This window comes from Hyla sarda, chromosome 6, assembly GCF_029499605.1.
Source record: "Hyla sarda isolate aHylSar1 chromosome 6, aHylSar1.hap1, whole genome shotgun sequence".
In the NCBI taxonomy this organism is placed as follows: domain Eukaryota; kingdom Metazoa; phylum Chordata; class Amphibia; order Anura; family Hylidae; genus Hyla; species Hyla sarda.
This window is the reverse complement of record NC_079194.1, coordinates 294269126-294289464: the sequence shown is the minus strand read 5'-3', so window position 1 is coordinate 294289464 and position 20339 is coordinate 294269126. Positions and strand designations below refer to the sequence as shown.

The following is a 20339-nucleotide window of genomic DNA, read 5'->3' as shown; positions in this document are numbered from 1 at the left end:
GATATGGGGGGGAATGTAAAGTGGGTGAGATGGACGTGACATGGTGGGATTGACGTGATATGGGGGAATGTAAAGTGGGGGGGGGTAGATGTGACATGGGGGGGCGGGAATGTGAAATTGGGGCATAGAAATGAAATGTGGGAGAGCATACATGAAATTGGGAGATTTCACCTTTTTTTTTTTTTTTTTTTATATCGCAACCGCATAACGAAATCCCAATATTCACCTCCATAATCGCAATAGCACATTTCCCCCCAAATTGTGCGCCCTAATAGTCCGTATTATGTAAACTGAAAACTGACTGGTCTTGTGTTTTTCCTGTATGACAGGGGGAAACTCCTCTCGACTTCGCCCGACAAACCAGAAATCGCATTATAATCCATATTCTGACAAGCGAGGCCAATTCGAGGTCAGCACGAAGTTCTAGAACCTTCAAGGCCCTACAGAAATATGAGGTGAGGAACCATCTGCAGCCATCACAGTGTGAGATAGAACCATCCCATAGATCTCACGTGTTTGATGGGACCCTATAGATGTGTACAGGACCCCGTAGGTCAGTATCAGGAGGGAGCAGAGAGTTTCCCCTGTGCCCCTATTATTACCTAGAATAGTGTCTCCCAACCAGGGTGCCTCCAGCTGTTGCAAAACTACAACTCCCAGGATGCCCGGACAGCCAACGGCTGTCCGGGCATCCTGGAAGTTGTAGCTTTGCAACAGCTGGAGGCACCCTGGTTGGGAAACATTGACTAATGGTGTGAATTTTGGCTCATGTAACCTTCACTTTCCATCAGATCTCATTGGTGATGATGGTCTGCTTGTCTCTCTTGGGGGGCATCGGCTACATCCTAAACTTGCATACAGACTCCTGGCTGTTAAAGGGGACGCTCCTCGCTCTGGTCACTGCCGGGTCCCAGCTCTTCACCAGGTAGGTGAAATGCATTTTGTGTTACAGAGTGTTAAATGGTTGTACATGTCAGCCCTATCTTTTGTAGGTGATAAAGTAGCCATAATATAGATAGCTACATGACGTGTGTAATCTATATACCACTTATAGGGAACTATTGATCTACTGTAATTAAAGCCAAATCCTTAATCAATATTGTCCTCTACTGGTTAAAGGGGTGCTCCGGCGAAAAACATCTTATCCCCTATCCAAAGGATAGGGGATAAGATGTTTGATCGCGGGGTTCCTGCTGCTGGGGGCCCCCTGCGATCTCCAGGCCGTCCGGGCATTGCTGGGAGTTGTAGTTTTGCAACAGCTGGAGGCACCCTGGGTGAAGAACACTGACTTAGGTGGTATAATTGTTTAAATGGGAGCTCTACCTGATGGGGGTCATATCTATCTGGGGGCCTTTCTACCTACTGGGGAGCCCTACCTGATGGGGGTCATATCTATCTGGGGGCCTTTCTACCTACTGGGGAGCCCTACCTGATGGGGGGGTCATATCTATCAAGGGGCCTTTCTACCTACTGGGGAGCCCTACCTGATGGGGGTCATATCTATCTAGGGGCCTTTCTACTTACTGGGGAGCCCTACCTGATGGGGGGGGGGTCATATCTATCTGGGGGCCTTTCTACCTATTGGGGAGCCCTACCTGATGGGGGTCATATCTATCTGGGGGCCTTTCTACCTATTGGGTAGCCCTATCTGATGGGGGTCATATCTATCTGGGGGCCTTTCTACCTACTGGGGAGCCCTACCTGATGGGGGTCATATCTATCTGGGGGCCTTTCTACCTATTGGGGAGCACTACCTGATGGGGGTCACATATATCTGGGGGCCTTTCTACCTACTGGGGGAGCCCTACCTGATGGGGGTCATATCTATCTAGGGGCCTTTCTACTTACTGGGGAGCCCTACCTGATGGGGGTCATATTTATCTGGGGCCTGTCTACCTACTGGGGAGCCCTACCTGATGGGGGTCATATCTATCTGGGGCCTGTCTACCTACTGGGGAGCCCTACCTGATGGGGGTCATATCTATCTGGGGCCTGTCTACCTACTGGGGAGCCCTACCTGATGGGGGTCATATATATCTGGGGACCTTTCTACCTACTGGGGGAGCCCTACCTGATGGGGGTCATATCTATCTTGGTCTTTCTGCCTACTGGGGGAGCCCACCCTTCCTACCAACTGGGGGGGGGGGGGCATGTCTATCTGGGGCATGAGGGGATGGACCTACCTGATAAAGGGACCTACCTTCCTGAAAGCGCAACTGTCATCAAATCTGGGCCATATAACCTACACACAGCCTCTGTACTGTGTTTTTACCTTCTGTCTGCCGTTCTTTATTATTGACACACAGATCCCAGTGCATGCTCCCCTTCGCTTATCCCCCCCGTGCGCGCCGCGGCGTGTCATGATGGCAAGCGCTCGCTCCCACTGCCTACCTCCTCAGTGCGCATGCCCAGTGCTAGAGGCAGGGAGCGCGCTTCCTCTCTCCCTCTCGGCATTGGGAATAACAGCCAACAGTAGTGCGTGTCTCCAGTCACCGACACAGCAAGAAGAAAGAAGAGGATAGGGGACACTATTAGATATTCAGTAAAATAAAGGTGCACATCTGAATAAAGTTTTTTTTTTTAACAGCAGAGCATGACTACACACGCCGCGGCGCGCACGGGAGGGGGGGGATAAGCTATGGGGCGCATGCGTTGGGACCTGTGTGTCAATCACACAGCGGTCCCAGCGCTGATGAGCGTGGCGGAGGCAGGGCATTGCGAACCCCGGCCACGCCTATCTGACTGTACGCGGCTTCCATCAAAACTGTTTTTTGGGGTAATAAAGGACGGCAGACAGGAGGTAAAAACGCTGCCTAATACACAATCTGCGCACAGTACAGAGGCTGTGTGTAGGTTGTATGGCCCAGATTTGATGACAGTTGCGCTTGAAGGGGGGACTACCTACTTAGTGGGGCGGACTTACTTATCAGGGGCCCTATCCATCTAATGGGGTGACATACTGGCCTGCCTATTAAGTTTCTATTAATAAAGATCTTATTTACAGACTATTTTGGTTGAAATTATTTAATGTACCAGGACAAGTAGATTGTGCTTCGTTTTAGTCCCTTGGACAAGTAGTTTTTTTTTTTTTTTTTTTTTTTTTTTTTAAAGGGTACCTCTCATCAAAAAAACTTTTGATATATTATAGATTAATGTATGCAGAATAACTTCATAATTGCATGTTATTAAAAAATCTGCTTCTTTCTATTTAATTTTCCACTTTGAAGAAATGACCACTAGGGGTCTCCCTACCAGCCCTGACAGCAAGCATTTCAGACTCATGCAGGAGTCCTAAACACTACGAGCTGCCAGTCTGCTTTGTTCACAAAGGAGAACACTCAGAGCTGCCAGCCTGCTTTGTTCACAGCCTGTTTGGCTGTGAACAAAGCAGGCTGGCAGCTCTGAGTGTGTAGGACTCCAGCATGAGTCAGAAATGCTTGCTGACAGGACTGATCGGGAAAAATACAATAGAAAGAAGCATATTTTTCATTAAGATGCTATTGGAAAGTTATTCAACCTTCATTAATCTAAAATATATCAAAAGTTTATTTGATGAGAGGTACCCTTTAAATATTTCCACACCCCTGGCTACCAGAGGTGGTCTTCCTAAAGAGCATGGCCAGTATAGATAATATATATCAGTGGTCTCCAACCTGCAGACCTCCAGATGTTGCAAAACTACAACTCCCAGCATGCCCGGACAGCCGTTGGCTGTCCGGGCATGCTGGGAGTTGTAGTTTTGCAACATCTGGAGGTCTGCAGGTTGAAGACCACTGCTATATAGGGAGGCGGAGAAGGAAAATATGACCCTTACAGAGGCGCTGCTAGTTCCAGAGTAATGTAGAAGCCAACCAGAGGTATTGGTAAAACACCGGAATGGTTTATTAGAGCATAAGAAGACAATGAAGTACACAGATGACGCGTTTCGGGGGAGCAACCCCCTTCCTCAGATCACTGTAAGGGTCATATTTTCCTTCTCCGCCTCCACTTCCATCAGGATCAGATCTTTTCTGTTCTGTTCTGAATGAAACTTTTCTGTTCTGTTCTGAATGAAACTTTGGTCCTCTTCTCAAAGTGTCGCTTATTCCTTGTTTCTATCTACTTTTCCCTAAATATTGCGTTCATACGTTTTTCATATTTCGCCTTTTTTTCAGACGATTTGTTGGTTCATCCAGTCAGAAGCACCTGCCCGCCATCTTCTTCATCAGCTCCATCTTCTGGATGTTCATGACGTGGTTTATCTGCTTCCTGCCTGATATCCCTTTTTTTCTGTTTTATTTTTTATTACAGTAAGCGAACTTACAGTAAATTCGATTTGTCACGAACTTCTCGGCTCGGCAGTTGATGGCTTTTCCTGCATAAATTAGTTCAGCTTTCAGGTGCTCCGGTGGGCTGGAAAAGGTGGATACACTCCTAGGAGACTCTTTCCTAGGAATGTATCCACCTTTTCCAGCCCACGGGAGCACCGGAAAGCTGAACTAATTTATGCAGGATAAGTCCTCAACTGCCGAGCCGAGAAGTTCGTGACGAATCGAATTTACTGTAAGTTCGCTCATCTCTAATGACCATCAGTAAGGTAGCAACAATGACGTCTAAATGTCCTCCATTACCCTGCAATACACCTCAGGGCGGGGTCAGAACCTGGAATGCGTAGTTGATACTGAAAAATCTTTCAGTGCCTCAGGATGAAAGTGGTTTATAAGAGCTTAAAGGGGTACTCCCGACTCCCGTGGAAACCTTCTTTTTTTTTTTTTTTTATCCATTGGTGCCAGAAAGTTAAACAGATTTGTAAATCACTTCTATTAAAAAATCTTAATCCTTCCAGTACGTTTTAGGGCTGTATGCTAAAGAGAAATCCAAAAAAGAAATGCATTTCCTCTGATGTCATGACCACAGTGCTCTCTGCTGACCTCTGCTGTCCATTTTAGGAACTGTCCAGAGCAGCATATGTTTGCTATGGGGATTTTCTCCTGGACTGGACAGTTCCTAAAATGGACAGCAGAGGTCAGCAGAGAGCACTGTGGTCATGACATCAGAGGAAATGCATTTCTTTTTTGGATTTCTCTTTAGTATACAGCCCCTAAAAAGTACTGGAAGGATTAAGATTTTTTTTTAATAGAAGTGATTTACAAATCTGTTTAACTTTCTGGCTCCAGTTGATTTAAAAAAAAAAGTTTTCCACCGGAGTACCCCTTTAAAGGACATCTGTAGTGCTCTGAACTTTAGCCCCTATCCGAAGGATAGGGTATAAGTTAAAGATCGCACGGGGGTCCGAGCGCTGGGGCCCCCCACGATCTCCTGTATGGGGCTGTGGCAATGTACAGGAAAGGGGGCATTCCATCCCCACATGACGCGGTAGCCGGCACACCCCTTCATGAATCCCATAGAGATACATGGAGAGCCGTGTCGGCTGCCGCATCATGCAGGGACGGAGCGCCCCCTTTCCTGTACTTTGCCACAGCCCCGTACGGGAGATCACATGGGCTCGGACCCCCCGCGATCTATAACTTATCTCCTATCCTTCGCATAGGGGATAAAGTTCAGAGCACTACAGATGTCCTTTAAAGGGGTATTCCGGTGGAAAACTATATATATATTTTTTTTTTTCAAATCAACTGGTGCCAGATTTGTAAATGACTTCTATTTAAAAAAAATCTTACCCCTTCCAGTACTTATCAGCTGCTGTATGCTCCACAGGAAGTTGTGTAGTTCTTTTTTGTCTGACCCCAGTTCTCTCTGCTGACACCTCTGTCCATGTCAGGACATGTCCAGAGAAGGAGAGATTTGCTATGGGGATTGGCACTCTGGACAGTTCCTGATACAGACAGAGGTGTCAGCAGAGAGCACTGTGGTCATGCTGAAACTACACAACTTCCTCTGGAGCATACAACAGCTGATAAGTACTGGAAGGATTAAGATTTTTTTAATAGAAGTAATTTACAAATCTGTTTAACTTTCTTGAGCCAGTTGATATGAAAAAAATGTGTTTTCCACCGGAGTACCCCTTTAACCGAGATTACATTTTATAGAAAGTGTTTGGCTGTATTAACTGCTAAAAGTGGAGGGATCAAGTTATTGACCAATGGAGATGTCATTGCCAGAGTAAAGCTGTGGACAGCGTATCATGCCCAAAAACGTATCCCCTATCCGCAGATAGGGGAGAACAGGGGGGCTCGTGCAGGAGTGTGTAAATTGGAAAATATTGGTGATAGATCATGCCAAAACTGTATCCCCTTTCCTGCGAATAGGAGATAAGTGTTAGATTACGGGGGTTCCGACTGCTGGGGACCCCTGCGATCTAAAACTTACCCCCTATTCTGCGGATAGCGTATACGTTTTTGAGCATGATATATCTCCAATATTTGCCAATTTAAACACTGTTAAATGAATCTGTGAAGAATTCTGGCATTTACACTGCATCACTTCACCTGGTGTTCACAGTGTATAGCAACGTCTACCCTGGGCTCAGTGCTGAAGGACTCACATGCTCAGTCATTCTCAGTCCAACAGTGTCTGCATAGTGATCCTCTGTTCATTGCAGTCTAGCCTATAGAAATAGCTTTCTGATTTTCAGGGAAAGCAAAAAGGCAATAAATTGTCAGTTGCCAGAGGAGGAAGGAGCAGAACCTCTGCAGTAACATGGCAATATAATTGAGAAGAATCCTGAAGAAGCATAGCCTCTTTAGTAACATGGTTGTATAGTTCGGGAGACTTTCTGCAGGGGTAGTATGAAGGGGCTATATTGACAGCTGCCAGAGGAGGAAGGAGCAGAACCTCTGCAGTAACATGGCAGTATAGCAGAACCTCTGCAGTAACATGGCAGTATAGCAGAGCCTCTGTAGTAATGTGACTATATAGTTCAGAAGACTCTTTCTGCATGGGTAGTATGAAGGGGCTATATTGTCAGCGGCCAGTGGAGGAAGGAGCAGATACTCTGTAGTAACATGGCAGTATAGCAGAGCCTCTGTATTAATGTGACCGTATTCTTCAGAAGAATCTTTCTGCAGGAGTAGTATGAAGGGGCTATATTGTCAGCTGCCAGAGGAGGAAGGAGCAGAACCTCTGCAGTAACATGGCAATATAGTTGAGAAGAATCCTGAAGAAGCATAGCCTCTGTAGTAACATAGTAGTATAATTCAGAAGACTCTTTCTGCAGGGGTAGTATGAAGGGGCTATATTGACAGCTGCCAGAGGAGGAAGGAGCAGAACCTCTGCAGTAACATGGCAGTATAGCAGAGCCTCTGTAGTAATGTGACAGTATAGTTCAGAAGACTTTCTGCAGGGGTAGTATGAAGGGACTATATTGTCAGCTGCCAGAGGAGGAAGGAGCAGATACTCTGTAATAACATGGCACTATAGAGGAGAAGTAATAATAGACTATATTTTTGTCGACAATCTGAGGAAAGGGATAGAACCCCCGAAACGCGTCATTGTTATTTTTCATTTATTTTATTAATAAGTGCTGTGTACATTTGGAAAATAACAAAGGACTGGAAAATTGTTAAACTATTATTGACGGCATTTCAGGGTTCTTGTTATATTCCTTAATGGGGTCCAATCACATATGGCTCAGGCCACTGTCCAGGTGCCATTTATCATCAGCGTCTCTCTACTCCTGTATTATTTCTACAAGACATGGAGAACGGATCCTGGATACATCAAGTGCTCGGAAGAGGAGAGGAAGCAGGTCTGGTCATGAGCGATGTGTCTCTTATAGCCGACAATATAGAATTGGACAATGGCTCCTGCTGCAGGAATTAGATTGGGCAGCATTCTCCAGCCCAGTGTTTCCCAACCAGGGTGTCTCCTGCTGTTGCAAAACCACAACTTCCAGCATGCCCGGACAGCCAACGGCTGTCCGGGCATGCTGGGAGTTGTAGTTTTGCAACAGCTGGAGGCACCCTGGTTGGGAAACACTGCTCCAACCCGTGGTCTGGCTGTCAGGGCATGCTGGGAGTTGTAGTTTTGCAACAGCTGGAGGCACCCTGGTTGGGAAACACTGCTCCAACCTGTGGTCTGGCTGTCAGGGCATGCTTGGAGTTGTGGTTTTGCAACAGCTGGAGGCACCCTGGTTGGGAAACACTGCTCCAACCCGTGGTCTGGCTGTCAGGGCATGCTGGGAGTTGTAGTTTTGCAACAGCTGGAGGCACCCTGGTTGGGAAACACTGTTCCAACCCGTGGTCTGGCTGTCAGGGCATGCTGGGAGTTGTAGTTTTGCAACAGCTGGAGGCACCCTGGTTGGGAAACACTGCTCCAACCCGTGGTCTGGCTGTCAGGGCATGCTGGGAGTTGTAGTTTTGCAACAGCTGGAGGCACCCTGGTTGGGAAACACTGCTCCAACCCGTGGTCTGGCTGTCAGGGCATGCTGGGAGTTGTAGTTTTGCAACAGCTGGAGGCACCCTGGTTGGGAAACGCTGCTCCAACCTGTGGTCTGGCTGTCAGGGCATGCTGGGAGTTGTAGTTTTGCAACAGCTGGAGGCACCCTGGTTGGGAAACACTGCTCCAACCCGTGGTCTGGCTGTCAGGGCATGCTGGGAGTTGTAGTTTTGCAACAGCTGGAGGCACCCTGGTTGGGAAACACTGCTCCAACCCGTGGTCTGGCTGTCAGGGCATGCTGGGAGTTGTAGTTTTGCAACAGCTGGAGGCACCCTGGTTGGGAAACACTGCTCCAACCCGTGGTCTGGCTGTCAGGGCATGCTGAGAGTTGTAGTTTTGCAACAGCTGGAGGCACCCTGGTTGGGAAACACTGCTCCAACCCGTGGTCTGGCTGTCAGGGCATGCTGGGAGTTGTAGTTTTGCAACAGCTGGAGGCACCCTGGTTGGGAAACACTGCTCCAACCCGTGGTCTGGCTGTCAGGGCATGCTGGAAACAGTATTTTTGTGACCGCTGCAGAGCCACAGGTTGGGGGGACACTGACTCATGGGCCCTGATTTACTATTGTAAACCCGACATGTTTTGTAGGTTGTGCGCCGGATTCTTTTTTAATAACATTTCGTAAAGTTACACTTTGTTTGCAGACTATTATCACTCTCGCTGAAGCCGGGTGTCTGGACGTCAGACTGTTCTGTTCTTCTTGCTTGGTACGTCTTTCCTGTACATGATATTTAGTAAACCTATTATACACAATCAGATTGGGCTGGTACAGATCCTCAGGGCCATTCAGGGATCCTTCCCATGATCACTTGTTTATTTAGGTTACTATAGTGACCGGTGACATCTAGGAATGATTTTCTAGGCTCCATTATTAGTAAAAATGTTCTCCTCAGTATCAAAATTAAAGTGTGGAATAGTGTTCTGGACTCTGCACTATTCCTTACCTCAAGATCCTTTTTAAACCCCTTAAGGACCAAGCCCATTTTAACCTTAAAGGGGTACTCCGCCCCTAGACATCTTGTCCCCTATCCAAAGGATAGGGGATAAGATGTCAGATCGCCGCGGTCCCGCTGCTGGGGAGCCCCGGGATCCCCGCTGCGGCACCCCGCTATCATTACTGCGCAGAGCGAGTTCGCTCTGTGCGTAATGACGGGCGATACAGGGGACGGAGCCGCGTGACGTCATGGCTCCGCCCCTAGTGACATCACGGCCCGTCCCCTTAATGCAAGTCTATGGCAGGGGGCGTGACGACCGCCACGCCCCCTCCCATAGACTTGTATTGAAAGGGGCGGGGCGTGATGTAACGATGCTCCGTCCCCTGGATCGCCCGTCATTACGTGCAGAGCGAACTCACTCTGTGCTGTAATGATAGCGGGGTGCTGCAGCAGCGATCCCCGGGGTCCCCAGCAGCGGGACCGCGGCGATCTGACATCTTATCCCCTATCCTTTGGATAGAGGATAAGATGTCTAGGGGCGGAGTACCCCTTTAAGGACCAGGCCAATTTTATTTTTGCGTTTTCGTTTTTTTCCTCCTCGCCTTCTGTAGCCCGGGGTAAAAAAAATCAATAGGTAACCCCTGAAATAACTTTTATTATGTGATTATAAAAACGTGTAAATCCCAACAGAAATGTGTTAAAATTGATACCAGAATTGACCAAGTTTTAGATAAATATAACGTATTGGGACTCGTCACTTTCCGATCACTTAAAGGAGATATCCAGTCCTGAAAAAAGTTTCAGATCGCGGGGGGTCCGACCGCTGGGGCCCTGCACAAAGGGGGCATGTCGATCACTGCATGAAGCGGCGGCTGACACGCCCCCTCAATACAACTCTATGGCAGAGCCGAAGCGCTGCCTTCAGCAATCTCCGGCGTTGCCATAGCACTGTATTGAGGGGGTGTGTCGGTCGCCGCTTCATGCAGTGGTCAATACGCCCCCTTCCCACGGGCCGCCGGGGCCCCGTACAGTAAATCGCGGGGGTCCCCAGCGGTCAGACCCCCCCCGCGATCTGAAACTTATCCCATATCCTTAGGATAAGGGATATGTTTTTCAGGACTGGACTACTCCTTTAAAAGATCACTCTATTTCCAGCCTCTACGTGTTTCGCCATTACCACGGCGTTTTCAAGAGGCAATATTGGCAATGGCCACTGCCATTGCCACTATTGCCTCTTGAAAACTCTGTGGTAACGGCGAAACATGTAGAAGCTGTCACGCCCCCTCCCATAGGCTTGCATTGACGTCACAAGGTGGCGGAGTCTGCATGAGAGATTGTGGGGGGGGGGGTCCCCAGCGGCAGGACCCCTGCAATCAGACATCTCCTCCCCTATCCTAGGGGATAAGATGTCTTAGAGCCGGAGTACCCCTTTAAGACCTATTCTCCTAGTATTGCTCTGTTTCTCTGTATCTAATACTATTGATAAGGATGGTCCGAGTGGGGGCTTTCAAATGTGATTGACTGTGCTGCTATATATTTTACTACCGTAAGTGTCGACATTAAAAATATACACCACACGGGATGTCGGTATACACCCTTTCTTAGCAGGAAACTCAGCCCCCACAGAGTTCTGGTTTATTACAGGAAGTACAGTTGGTTTTTACATTGTACAAAGAAGGAGGGTTGGTTATGACATCACAATTAGCATGTTACAGTTTGGTTATTTCATTATTGTGTCTTTATATATTAGCATATCTAGTGTCCATTCATTTCTTTCTTGGCCAAAGTTCATTTATGGAGCGCTCTCACTCGAATACTGGAAAATTCCAGTTCTTTGCCCTTCTTATACAATCTGCATCTTCCTCAAATGTTTTGACTTCCATCTTGGGCCAAGGTTATTTAGTCATGAGCAGATTGCAAGCTCAGGAACATGGTGCATAGTTTAAAAAGTAGGTAACAAATATCTTTTTTTTTTTTTTTCAGCATTAGAAAGGACATATAAATACAGTGGTCCCTCAAGTTACAATATTCATTGGTTCCAGGACGACCATTGTATGTTGAAACCATTGTATGTTGAGACCAGAACTCTATGGAAACCTGGTAATTGGTTCTAAAGGCACCAAAAGGTCATCCAAAAAATAGGAAAAAGTGAGGATTTGAGAAAAATAAGTAGATAACTAATACAGATAAAGCAAATCCTCACATATAAAAGTAATAAAGATCTGCTGGAGCTGTAATCACTGTCTATGTCAGTGTTTCCCAAGCAGGGAGCCTCCAGCTGTTGCAAAACTACAACTCCCAGCATGCCCGGACAGCCAAAGGCTGTCCGGGCATGCTGGGAGTTGTAGTTTTGCAACAGCTGGGGGCACCCTGCTTGGGAAACACTGGTCTATGTAGAGGACAGAAGCTTCTTCAGGGTCCTGTACAGTACAGGCAATGTCCTAAAAAAGTAACATGGAGTCGCCCTATCCTGGTGTTCAAAAGAGCAGCTAACCCTGGTACAGGTAAAGAGTACAGAACATGTAATACCTCCCTGTACTGTAGGGGGCGCTACCAGACACCAGTCAGTGCATACACTTCAGTAATACAGGTAAAGAGTACAGAACATGTAATACCTCCCTGTACTGTAGGGGGCGCTACCAGACACCAGTCAGTGCATACACTTCAGTAATACAGGTAAAGAGTACAGAACATGTAATACCTCCCTGTACTGTAGGGGGCGCTACCAGACACCAGTCAGTGCATACACTTCAGTAATACATGGGTTTTAGCAGTAAAATGCCCATTCTGATTGGTCGGTTCTTCCAGCCATTGTCACGTTTCACAGATCTGGACTGTCTGTAACATTGTATGTCGAGTCTGGTTTCAACTTACAATGGTCCAGAAAAGACCAGTGTATGTTGAAACTATTGTATGTTGAGGCCATTGTAAGTTGAGGGATCACTGTATAGAAGTATTAATGTATATATAGATCGTCAGTGAGAATCATTTTGATCAACTTGACACTATAATCTATGAGCCGCCCATTAACCCTTTGTATTCCTCTGCAGGTGAAGAAGCCCCTGCGGTCGATGCACTGTCACGCATGTAACGCCTGTGTAGCTAAATATGATCAGCACTGTATATGGACCGGCCATTGTATTGGTGAGATGATGTAACATTAGTAGAGCCATGATGTCATACTGTAGGTTATATGGTCATGTCCTCCTGTCCCTCCAGGCGCTGGGAACCATCACTATTTTGTACTCTTCCTGGTGGCGCTGACCGTCATGGGTCACTGGATGATCTACGCCTCCGCTCTGTGTAAGTAATGATCATGGCGGCCGGGGATTCCCGCGTTACGTGCGTGTTATGTGATCTCGTCTCTCTCGGTCTTGCAGTTTGGGTCAACCAATGCTCCACCAACTTACAGAAGGACGGCATTGGCGGGTTCTTGGCAGAGATTATATCGTGTTCCCCCTGGGTCCTGTATATCTTCCTCCTTACGTGTTCTCTCACGGTGTGGGCCACGCTGATGCTTATTCTGCAGCTATACCAGGTGACGCAACTTAATGGATACAGATATAGTCCTCCAATCTGCCATTAGGGACCTGATGGGGCTGGATTATCCAGTAGATGCACCCTGCTGTACTACCTGCAGGTTATAATGGCCGCCTTTAAAAGGGGTACTCCGGTGAAAAACATTTGTTTTTTGTTTTTTTAAATCAACTGGTGCCAGAAAGTTAAACAGATTTGTAAATTACTTCTATTTAATAATCTTAAAGGAGTAGTCCAGTGGTGAACAACTCATCCCCTATCCTAAGGATAGGGGATAAGTTGCAGATCGCGGGGGGTCCGACCGCTGGGGCCCCCTGTGATCTCCTGTACGGAGCCCCGACAGCCCGCGCGAAGGGGGCGTGTCGACCTCCGCACGAAGCGGCGGCCAACACGCCCCCTCAATACAACTCTATGGCAGAGCTGAAGCGCTGCCTTCGGCAATCTCCGGTCCTGCCATAGAGATGTATTGAGGGGACGTGTCGGCCGCCGCTTCGTGCGGGGGTCGACACCCGCTATCTGGCTGGAGAGCCTGGCCCCCGTACAGAGAGATCGCAGGGGGCCCCAGCGGTCGGACCCCCCGCGATCTCAAGCTTATCCCCGATCCTTAGGATAGGGTATAAGTTTTTCACCACTGGACTACCCCTTCCAGCATAATCCTTCCAGCACTTATCAGCTGCTGTATGCTCCACAGGAAGTTGTGTAGTTCTTTCCAGTCTAACCACATTGCTCTCTGCTGACACCTTTGTCCGTATCAGGAACTGTCCAGAGCAGGAGAGGTTTGCTATTGGGATTTCCTCCTGCTCTGGACAGTTCCTGACATGGACAGAGGTGTCAGCAGAGAGCACTGTGGTCAGACTGGAAAGACCTACACAACTTCCTGTGGAGCATACAGCAGCTGATAAGTGCTGGAAGGATTAAGATTTTTTATAGAAGTAATTTACAAATCTGTTTAATGTTCTGGCACCAATTGATTTAAAAAAAATAGTTTTTCACCGGAGTCCCCCTTTAAGTAGCACTGTGACCCCTTTTATAGTCTTTCTCTGCACAGCAGAATCGGTGGTGACTCTAGAGGTCGGACCTTCGCCAATCATAACGATACATCATCACTTGAAGACATTGGCCCTGATTTACTAAGAGTGTTGCGCAGTTTTCTTTGTGGGTTTTAATTCCCTACAATTTTTTTCACAGTATTTACAAAGGTTTCCCTACATTTTGCACTTTTCCCCTTCAATTTGCTTTTTTCTTTTTACACCTGCTCCGATCTGTCGGGTTTTCCTCCACTCAAATTCACCACAGTGTCTGTGGAAACCTTAGTAAATATGTTTATTTACATTTTTTTTTTTTGTGAAAATGTCGGGCACACGCACCGACAGTCACGCCCCTTTTTTCAGGTTTATTTTAAATTCTGGCACGAATTTCGGCACAGACAGAATCTCTGGCGCACGACTCGACAAAACAGGTCTGGTTTACAATAGTAAATCGGGGCCAGTGTTTCTTAACCAGTGTGCCTCCAGCTGTTGCAAAACTAAAACTCCCAGCATGCCCGGACAGCTAAAAAGTTTGTACAGGAGCCCCATAGCTTCACTCTAGGACCTTATTAGGCTTCCGACCAGGCCTAGGACAAAGTCAAACTGCAGAATTTAAGGCAGAGTTTCCCAACCAGTGTGCCTCCAGCTGTTGCAAAACTACAACTCCCAGCATGCCCGGACAGGCAAAGACTTTGTACAGGAGCCCCATAGGATCACCTTAGGACCTTATTGGGCTTCCGGCCAGACCTAGGACAAAGTCAAACTGCAGAATCTAAGGCAGAGTTTCCCAACCAGTGTGCCTCCAGCTGTTGCAAAACTACGACTCCCAGCATGCCCGGACAGCTAAAAAGTTTGTAAAGGAGCCCCATAGCTTCACCCTAGGACCTTATTGGGCTTCTGGCTAGGCTTTGGACAAAGTCAGGCAACAGCAGAATCTAAAGTAGTGTTGCCCAACCAGTGTGCCTCCAGCTGTTGCAAAACTATGGCTGTCCGGGCATGCTGGGAGTTGTATTTTTGCAACAGCTGGAGGCGCACTGGTTGGGAAATGCTGCTCAAAGAGATAAGAATACACCTTTAAAGTAACCATTGAGAAGTTTATATTGTATTCGTTTCTGTTTCTATGACGTAGATCGCCTGTCTGGGTCTAACAACTCAAGAAAGGTTCAACCTCCAGATGCAGAACAGATTCAGCAAGCACCAGGTGCCCCTGCGGAAATCTCCCTTCAAGTAAGTGATCTTTAGGCTGGCATGGGTATGACGGATTATTACTCCCAAAGGGAACGGGACGCAGTATCACAGGATGTGAAGAAATCTCATCTAAATGGGTTAAAATCTCACAGGTGCTACCTGGCGTATGACCACTAGGTGGCGCACTGTCTTTATGGACAAATCCGAGTGCAGTGAGTCCCAACCAGGGTTCTATTCCTCTTCACATCACGATTTTGCTATACAATTTCCGTATACAACCGTATGGATAACCGTATACAACCATATGGAAAACCCAATACATAGACCGCGAATGCAAAAACTTACACAACCGGTTGTTTCAGTTGCATAAGTTTTTGGTCGTGTACGGTTTTGTGTGTTTTTTTTAAAAAAATTTTACCATACACGAAACTGGAGTCTACTACGGTTTTGTGTCCTGTTTTTAAAAACTGCATATTAACCGTAAACATTTTTATTTTTTATTATTTTTTAACATTGAAGTCAATGAAATACGGATGTGTCTACAATTCCATACGGTTTTTGGAAGATGTTTTTTCTTATACATGGCAAACCACACCTTGGAATTTCAATAAAACTATTATTTTAGTGCAATAAAACTTTATTGCACTAACCAACCAACACTTTGTGTCAACCCCAAAAAGTATGCGTTTTTTAATTACAAAAACTGACGCAACTGGAACTCTCTAAATTCAAACCACATATGGTTTTAAAACCGTATGCAGTTTTATTTCGGAGCACACGTTTGCATACAATTTTGTCCGTTTTTAGGGCATACGGTCTGCAAAAAAATAAAATACTGATGCAAAATGGTATGGCAAAAATCGTGATGTGAATGCACCCTTAGGCTGTGTTCACAAGGAAGGATCCCGCTGTACTGTTTCCACAGGAGAATTTCCCGCCACGGAAATTCTACTTTCCAGACTCTGCAAAAAATTCGGCAGAATTCTGTATTTTGAGCACGCAGAAAATCTGCCGAAATTCCGCAGCAAGTTTTGCAGAACGGTATTATAGCAGAATTTCTGCCGTGTGAATATGGCCTTACTGCTCCAATCTATGGCAGCCTTGGGAAGGTAATGCTAGATAATCGGGGGAGCACAATTAAAATCTCTTTTTCATTAAAGGGGTACTCCGCTGAAAAGATCTAATCCCCTGTCTAGAGGATAAGATGTTAGATCGTGGGGGTCCCGCCGCTAGGGACCCCCGTGATCTCTGGGCCGGCAGCGGCGTCCGGAACACGGTAGCTTGCAGCTTTCGCGTTCATGACGTCAAGCCACGCCCCCTCCATTCATGTCTATGGGAGGTGGCATGACGGCTAGTACATAGCCGTCGCACCTCCTCCCATAGACATGAATGGAGGGGGTGTGACGGCCAGCATCGCCAGTCATCAGGCACTGAGCGGAGATCGCTCCGAGCACCGAATGACGGGTGCCGCAACGGAGATTGCAGGGGTCTTCAACGGCAGGAACCCTGCGATTAGACATCTTATACTTTGGATAGGTGGTAAGATGTTTACAGCGGAGTACCCCTTTTAAGTGAAGATTCGTTGCCGCATATCTAATCTCCGTATTTTGTATATTCCAGCCGCGGCTGTATCCAGAACCTGGCAGACTTCTTCCGGTGTCGGTGCTTCGGGTTGATTAAGACCAATTCCGTAGACTGGACGCAGCAGTACCACAACATCTTCCAGGCCTCTATGGTGAGGAGCGCCCAGTCAGTCTAGACTCCCCGGAAGCCATGCCGTGCCTACTACTTACCGCCATGCTCAGGTGACAATAAGACAGTAACACCTGGGGGGGGGGGGGGTCCCATGTATAGCCCACCCTCTGGAGCGTCCAGGACCTCGCTCTATCCGTGGAAAAAGGTGCAAATGGGATTTCTCCAAAAACTTTCCCCATAATACTTGTTTACAGGTCGGATCATCTGGATCACTGCTGGGGTCTCACCACTTTCTGTATATATTTTATATGTTAGTATCTTCGTCATATTCACCTTTTACTGATTTTTATAGAAGAATATAACACCCCTGTGTACATATAAGTCAGAGTGCTTTGTCTCTATACAGCGCCCCCCTTCAAGACCTATCAAAGAGTTAGAGGAGGTTGTAAGAAAGGCGACAGATTGTGGGATGGGGTCAGCATATAAACAATTACCCAGTATTAGAAAATCAGAGCTAATTTCTTCTAAAAACACCACCACCCCCGTCCTCAGGTTGTGTGCGGTATTACGACTTGGCTCCATTCACTTTAATGGAACTGAGCTGCAATACCGCACACAACCTGAGGACTTGTGTGGTGCTGTTTTTAAAAGAAATCAGCTCTGTTTTTCTATTCCTGGATAACGTTTCAGTTGGATAATTCACAGTTTATGACATTGGGTCTGATGCCGATGTCCATAAGACTTAGAATACAGCAATGACTTGCTAGGTTGGACTTTTTAACACCTAGGGCAGTGTTTCCCAACCAGGGTGTTTCCAGCTGTTGCAAGACTACAACTCCCAGCATGCCCGGACAGCCAAAGGCTTTGTACAGGAGCCGCATAGCTTCACCCTAGGACCTTATTGGGCTCCTGGCCAGGCCTAGGACAAAGTCAAACTGCAGAATCTAAAACTGTGTTTCCCAACCAGTGTGCCTCCAGCTGTTGCAAAACGACAACTCCCGGCATGCCCGGACAGCCTTCGGCTGTCCGGGCATGCCGGGAGTTGTCGTTTTGCAACAGCTGGAGCAACACTGGTTTAGAAAAGCACTGACCTAGAGTTAAGCAGCAGCAGAGGTGTTTTTAAGTTACATATATAGAGTGTAGACTATTTTCTATTTAATTTGTGAAGTATTAGGTCAGGACAGATGTTTTTTTTTTCTTTCCATTCACTGACAGCAAGAAGATATATTGAAAACTGTAAGGAGTTGGAAAAATTATTAAGCAAAACTCATGAAAAGTTTTCCAAAAGGTAGAGAGCCTGTGGTTCTTAGGGCATGCTGGGAGTTGTAGTTTTGTACATGGGACATTGGATGAATGAATGTTTGTAGAAACGGTGCCCCTTCCCGATAATTATACAGTGCAGTATGGCTGCAGTTTTGAAGCCAAAACCAGGTGTGAATCATGAATGAATTACTTAATATAAGGAACAGATGCTACTTCTACTTAATATAAGGAACAGGTGCTACTTCTACTTAAAGGGGTACTCCGCTGCCCTGCTTCTGGAGCTCCGCTCCCCAGCTTCCAGAAGTTTATTGTTCCGAACGCTGTGTGAGGGCTTTCGTGTTCAGGGCCACCCCTCGTGACTTCACGCCCACCCTCTCGGCCGTCGCGCCATCTTCCCATAGACTTTCGTTGAGGGGGCGGGCGTGACGTCACGAGGGGCGGCCCTGAACACGGATGCCCGCACACAGCATTCGGAACAATAAACTTCCGGACGCTGGGGAGCGGAGCTCCAGAAGAATGGCAGAGGAGTACCCCTTTAATATAAGGAACAGATGCTACTTCTACTTAATATAAGGAACAGATGCTACTTCTACTTAATATAAGGAACAGGCGCTACTTCTACTTAATATAAGGAACAGATGCTACTTCTACTTAATATAAGGAACAGGCGCTACTTCTACTTAATATAAGGAACAGGCGCTACTTCTACTTAATATAAGGAACAGGCGCTACTTCTACTTAATATAAGGAACAGGCGCTACTTCTACTTAATATAAGGAACAGGCGCTACTTCTACTTAATATAAGGAACAGATGCTACTTCTACTTTATATTAAAAAATAAATAAAAAAAGAGTAGAAGTAGCACCTGTTCTTTATATTATGTAATTTATTTATGATCCACACCTGGTTTTGGCTTTAATACTGCACTTTGTAAGAGCACCCTAATAGGGCCGATTAATTCCTACAAACATTCATTCACCCGATCATTGGCCCGTGTCAGAACTACAACTACCAGCATGCCCATCTATCGTTCTATTATATAAAGTGCCTTTACTTTATTCCAGTTACAGAAGTGTTTCCCAACCATTGGGCCTCCAGCTTTCCGGGCATGCTGGGAGTTGTAGTGTTGCAACAGCTGGAGGCACCCTGGTTGGGAAACCCTGAATTAATAGAATCTCCATATAAAGCGTCTCCCCTTATATTTGACAGACATTTCCTAAACCCAGAGGGGCACTGTGTAACCCCCTATGCAGGCGGCAGGCAGACACGGCTGGATTGCTGTTACCTCGTTGCCCAATTAACTTGCTGAAATTCCTTTACTCCGTTATCTGACAATCCAGACTGAGCAGAGATTTTATTTTTGGATTATAGTTGATCTGAATCTTGTTCTAGAACCGTCCAATAATCTAGAATATTTGATAATCCAGCGTCTGTCCCAACCCCCGATAATAGCATCAGTATGCTAGGCGGAGTATAGGGGGCGCTGTTCTCTGGTGTCACATGCTATGCACTATGTATATTATATATTTTACATGTGGAGAATTTAATAAATCATTTCTTACAAATTCACAGCATTTTTTTTTATTACAATTTTTTTTATTTTTAACTTTCTGTCTCTGACGTACGGACATGTGCTGGGCCTGCAATTTGACTGCACCATGTGAATATATCCTAGGAAATCCTGCATCCTTAAAGGGGGAGGAGGTGACGTCACACGGGGGCGGAGTCGCGACTTCACGATAGTCCGGCCCTGTGGTAGCCACCCAGCAGTTTGTGAGCTGGCAGCGCGGTGTGCAGCTCAAAGAGGAGGGTACCGAATGTAAGATTGCGGGGGTCCCCAGCAGCGGGACCCCTGCGGTCAGACATCTTATCCCCTATGCTTTGAATAGGGGATAAAATGTCTTAGGGCCGGAGTACCCCTTTAAAGGAGACCGCAGGGTGTCCCAGCAGCCGGACCCTCCCCCGCGATCAGACATCTTATCCCCTATCCTTTGAATAGGGGATAAGATGTTAAAGGGGTACTTCGCTGCTAGACATCTTATCCAAAGGAACTGACCCCCAACCCATTTATGAATCTAATGAGTTCACCCGAATCACCTCCAGCATCAGCATCCTAATCAGATGCTAGGTGAAGTGATCAGACTCCACCCCCTCTCTCTGCATAGCCAGAGGATTCATGGGAAATGTAAGCAGCATTAGGAAATCATTTCAGTGATGGAATTGGAATCAGTATGGATAAAACCTCACGCCTGCCACGTCAACTAAAACAGGTAAGCACAAGGAATACAAAAGAACCTCTACAATATTCCCTGATAGTA

The 20339-nt window shown here is 46.8% G+C and overlaps 1 protein-coding gene and 1 long non-coding RNA gene across 3 annotated transcripts in view; both read left to right on the top strand.

Moving 5' to 3' along the window:
* The window catches only part of ZDHHC13 (zinc finger DHHC-type palmitoyltransferase 13), a 66874-nt gene extending 49736 nt beyond the window's left edge, over positions 1-17138 (top strand). For both annotated transcript variants that reach the window (XM_056527804.1, XM_056527803.1), the window contains exons 8-17: positions 330-455; positions 792-925; positions 4155-4259; positions 7567-7687; positions 9019-9081; positions 12360-12453; positions 12529-12612; positions 12690-12847; positions 15004-15101; positions 16683-17138. In XM_056527804.1, the coding sequence (XP_056383779.1) occupies positions 330-455; positions 792-925; positions 4155-4259; positions 7567-7687; positions 9019-9081; positions 12360-12453; positions 12529-12612; positions 12690-12847; positions 15004-15101; positions 16683-16821 (1122 nt within the window). In that variant the 3' untranslated portion in view covers positions 16822-17138. The remainder of the gene's footprint in view (positions 1-329; positions 456-791; positions 926-4154; positions 4260-7566; positions 7688-9018; positions 9082-12359; positions 12454-12528; positions 12613-12689; positions 12848-15003; positions 15102-16682) is intronic.
* A 630-nt stretch (positions 17139-17768) lies between these two features.
* LOC130277273 (uncharacterized) lies at positions 17769-19588 on the top strand. The gene is made up of 2 exons (XR_008845418.1): positions 17769-18255; positions 18572-19588. It is a non-coding gene; the product is annotated as an uncharacterized LOC130277273 (long non-coding RNA).
* Positions 19589-20339: the final 751 nt, after the last annotated feature.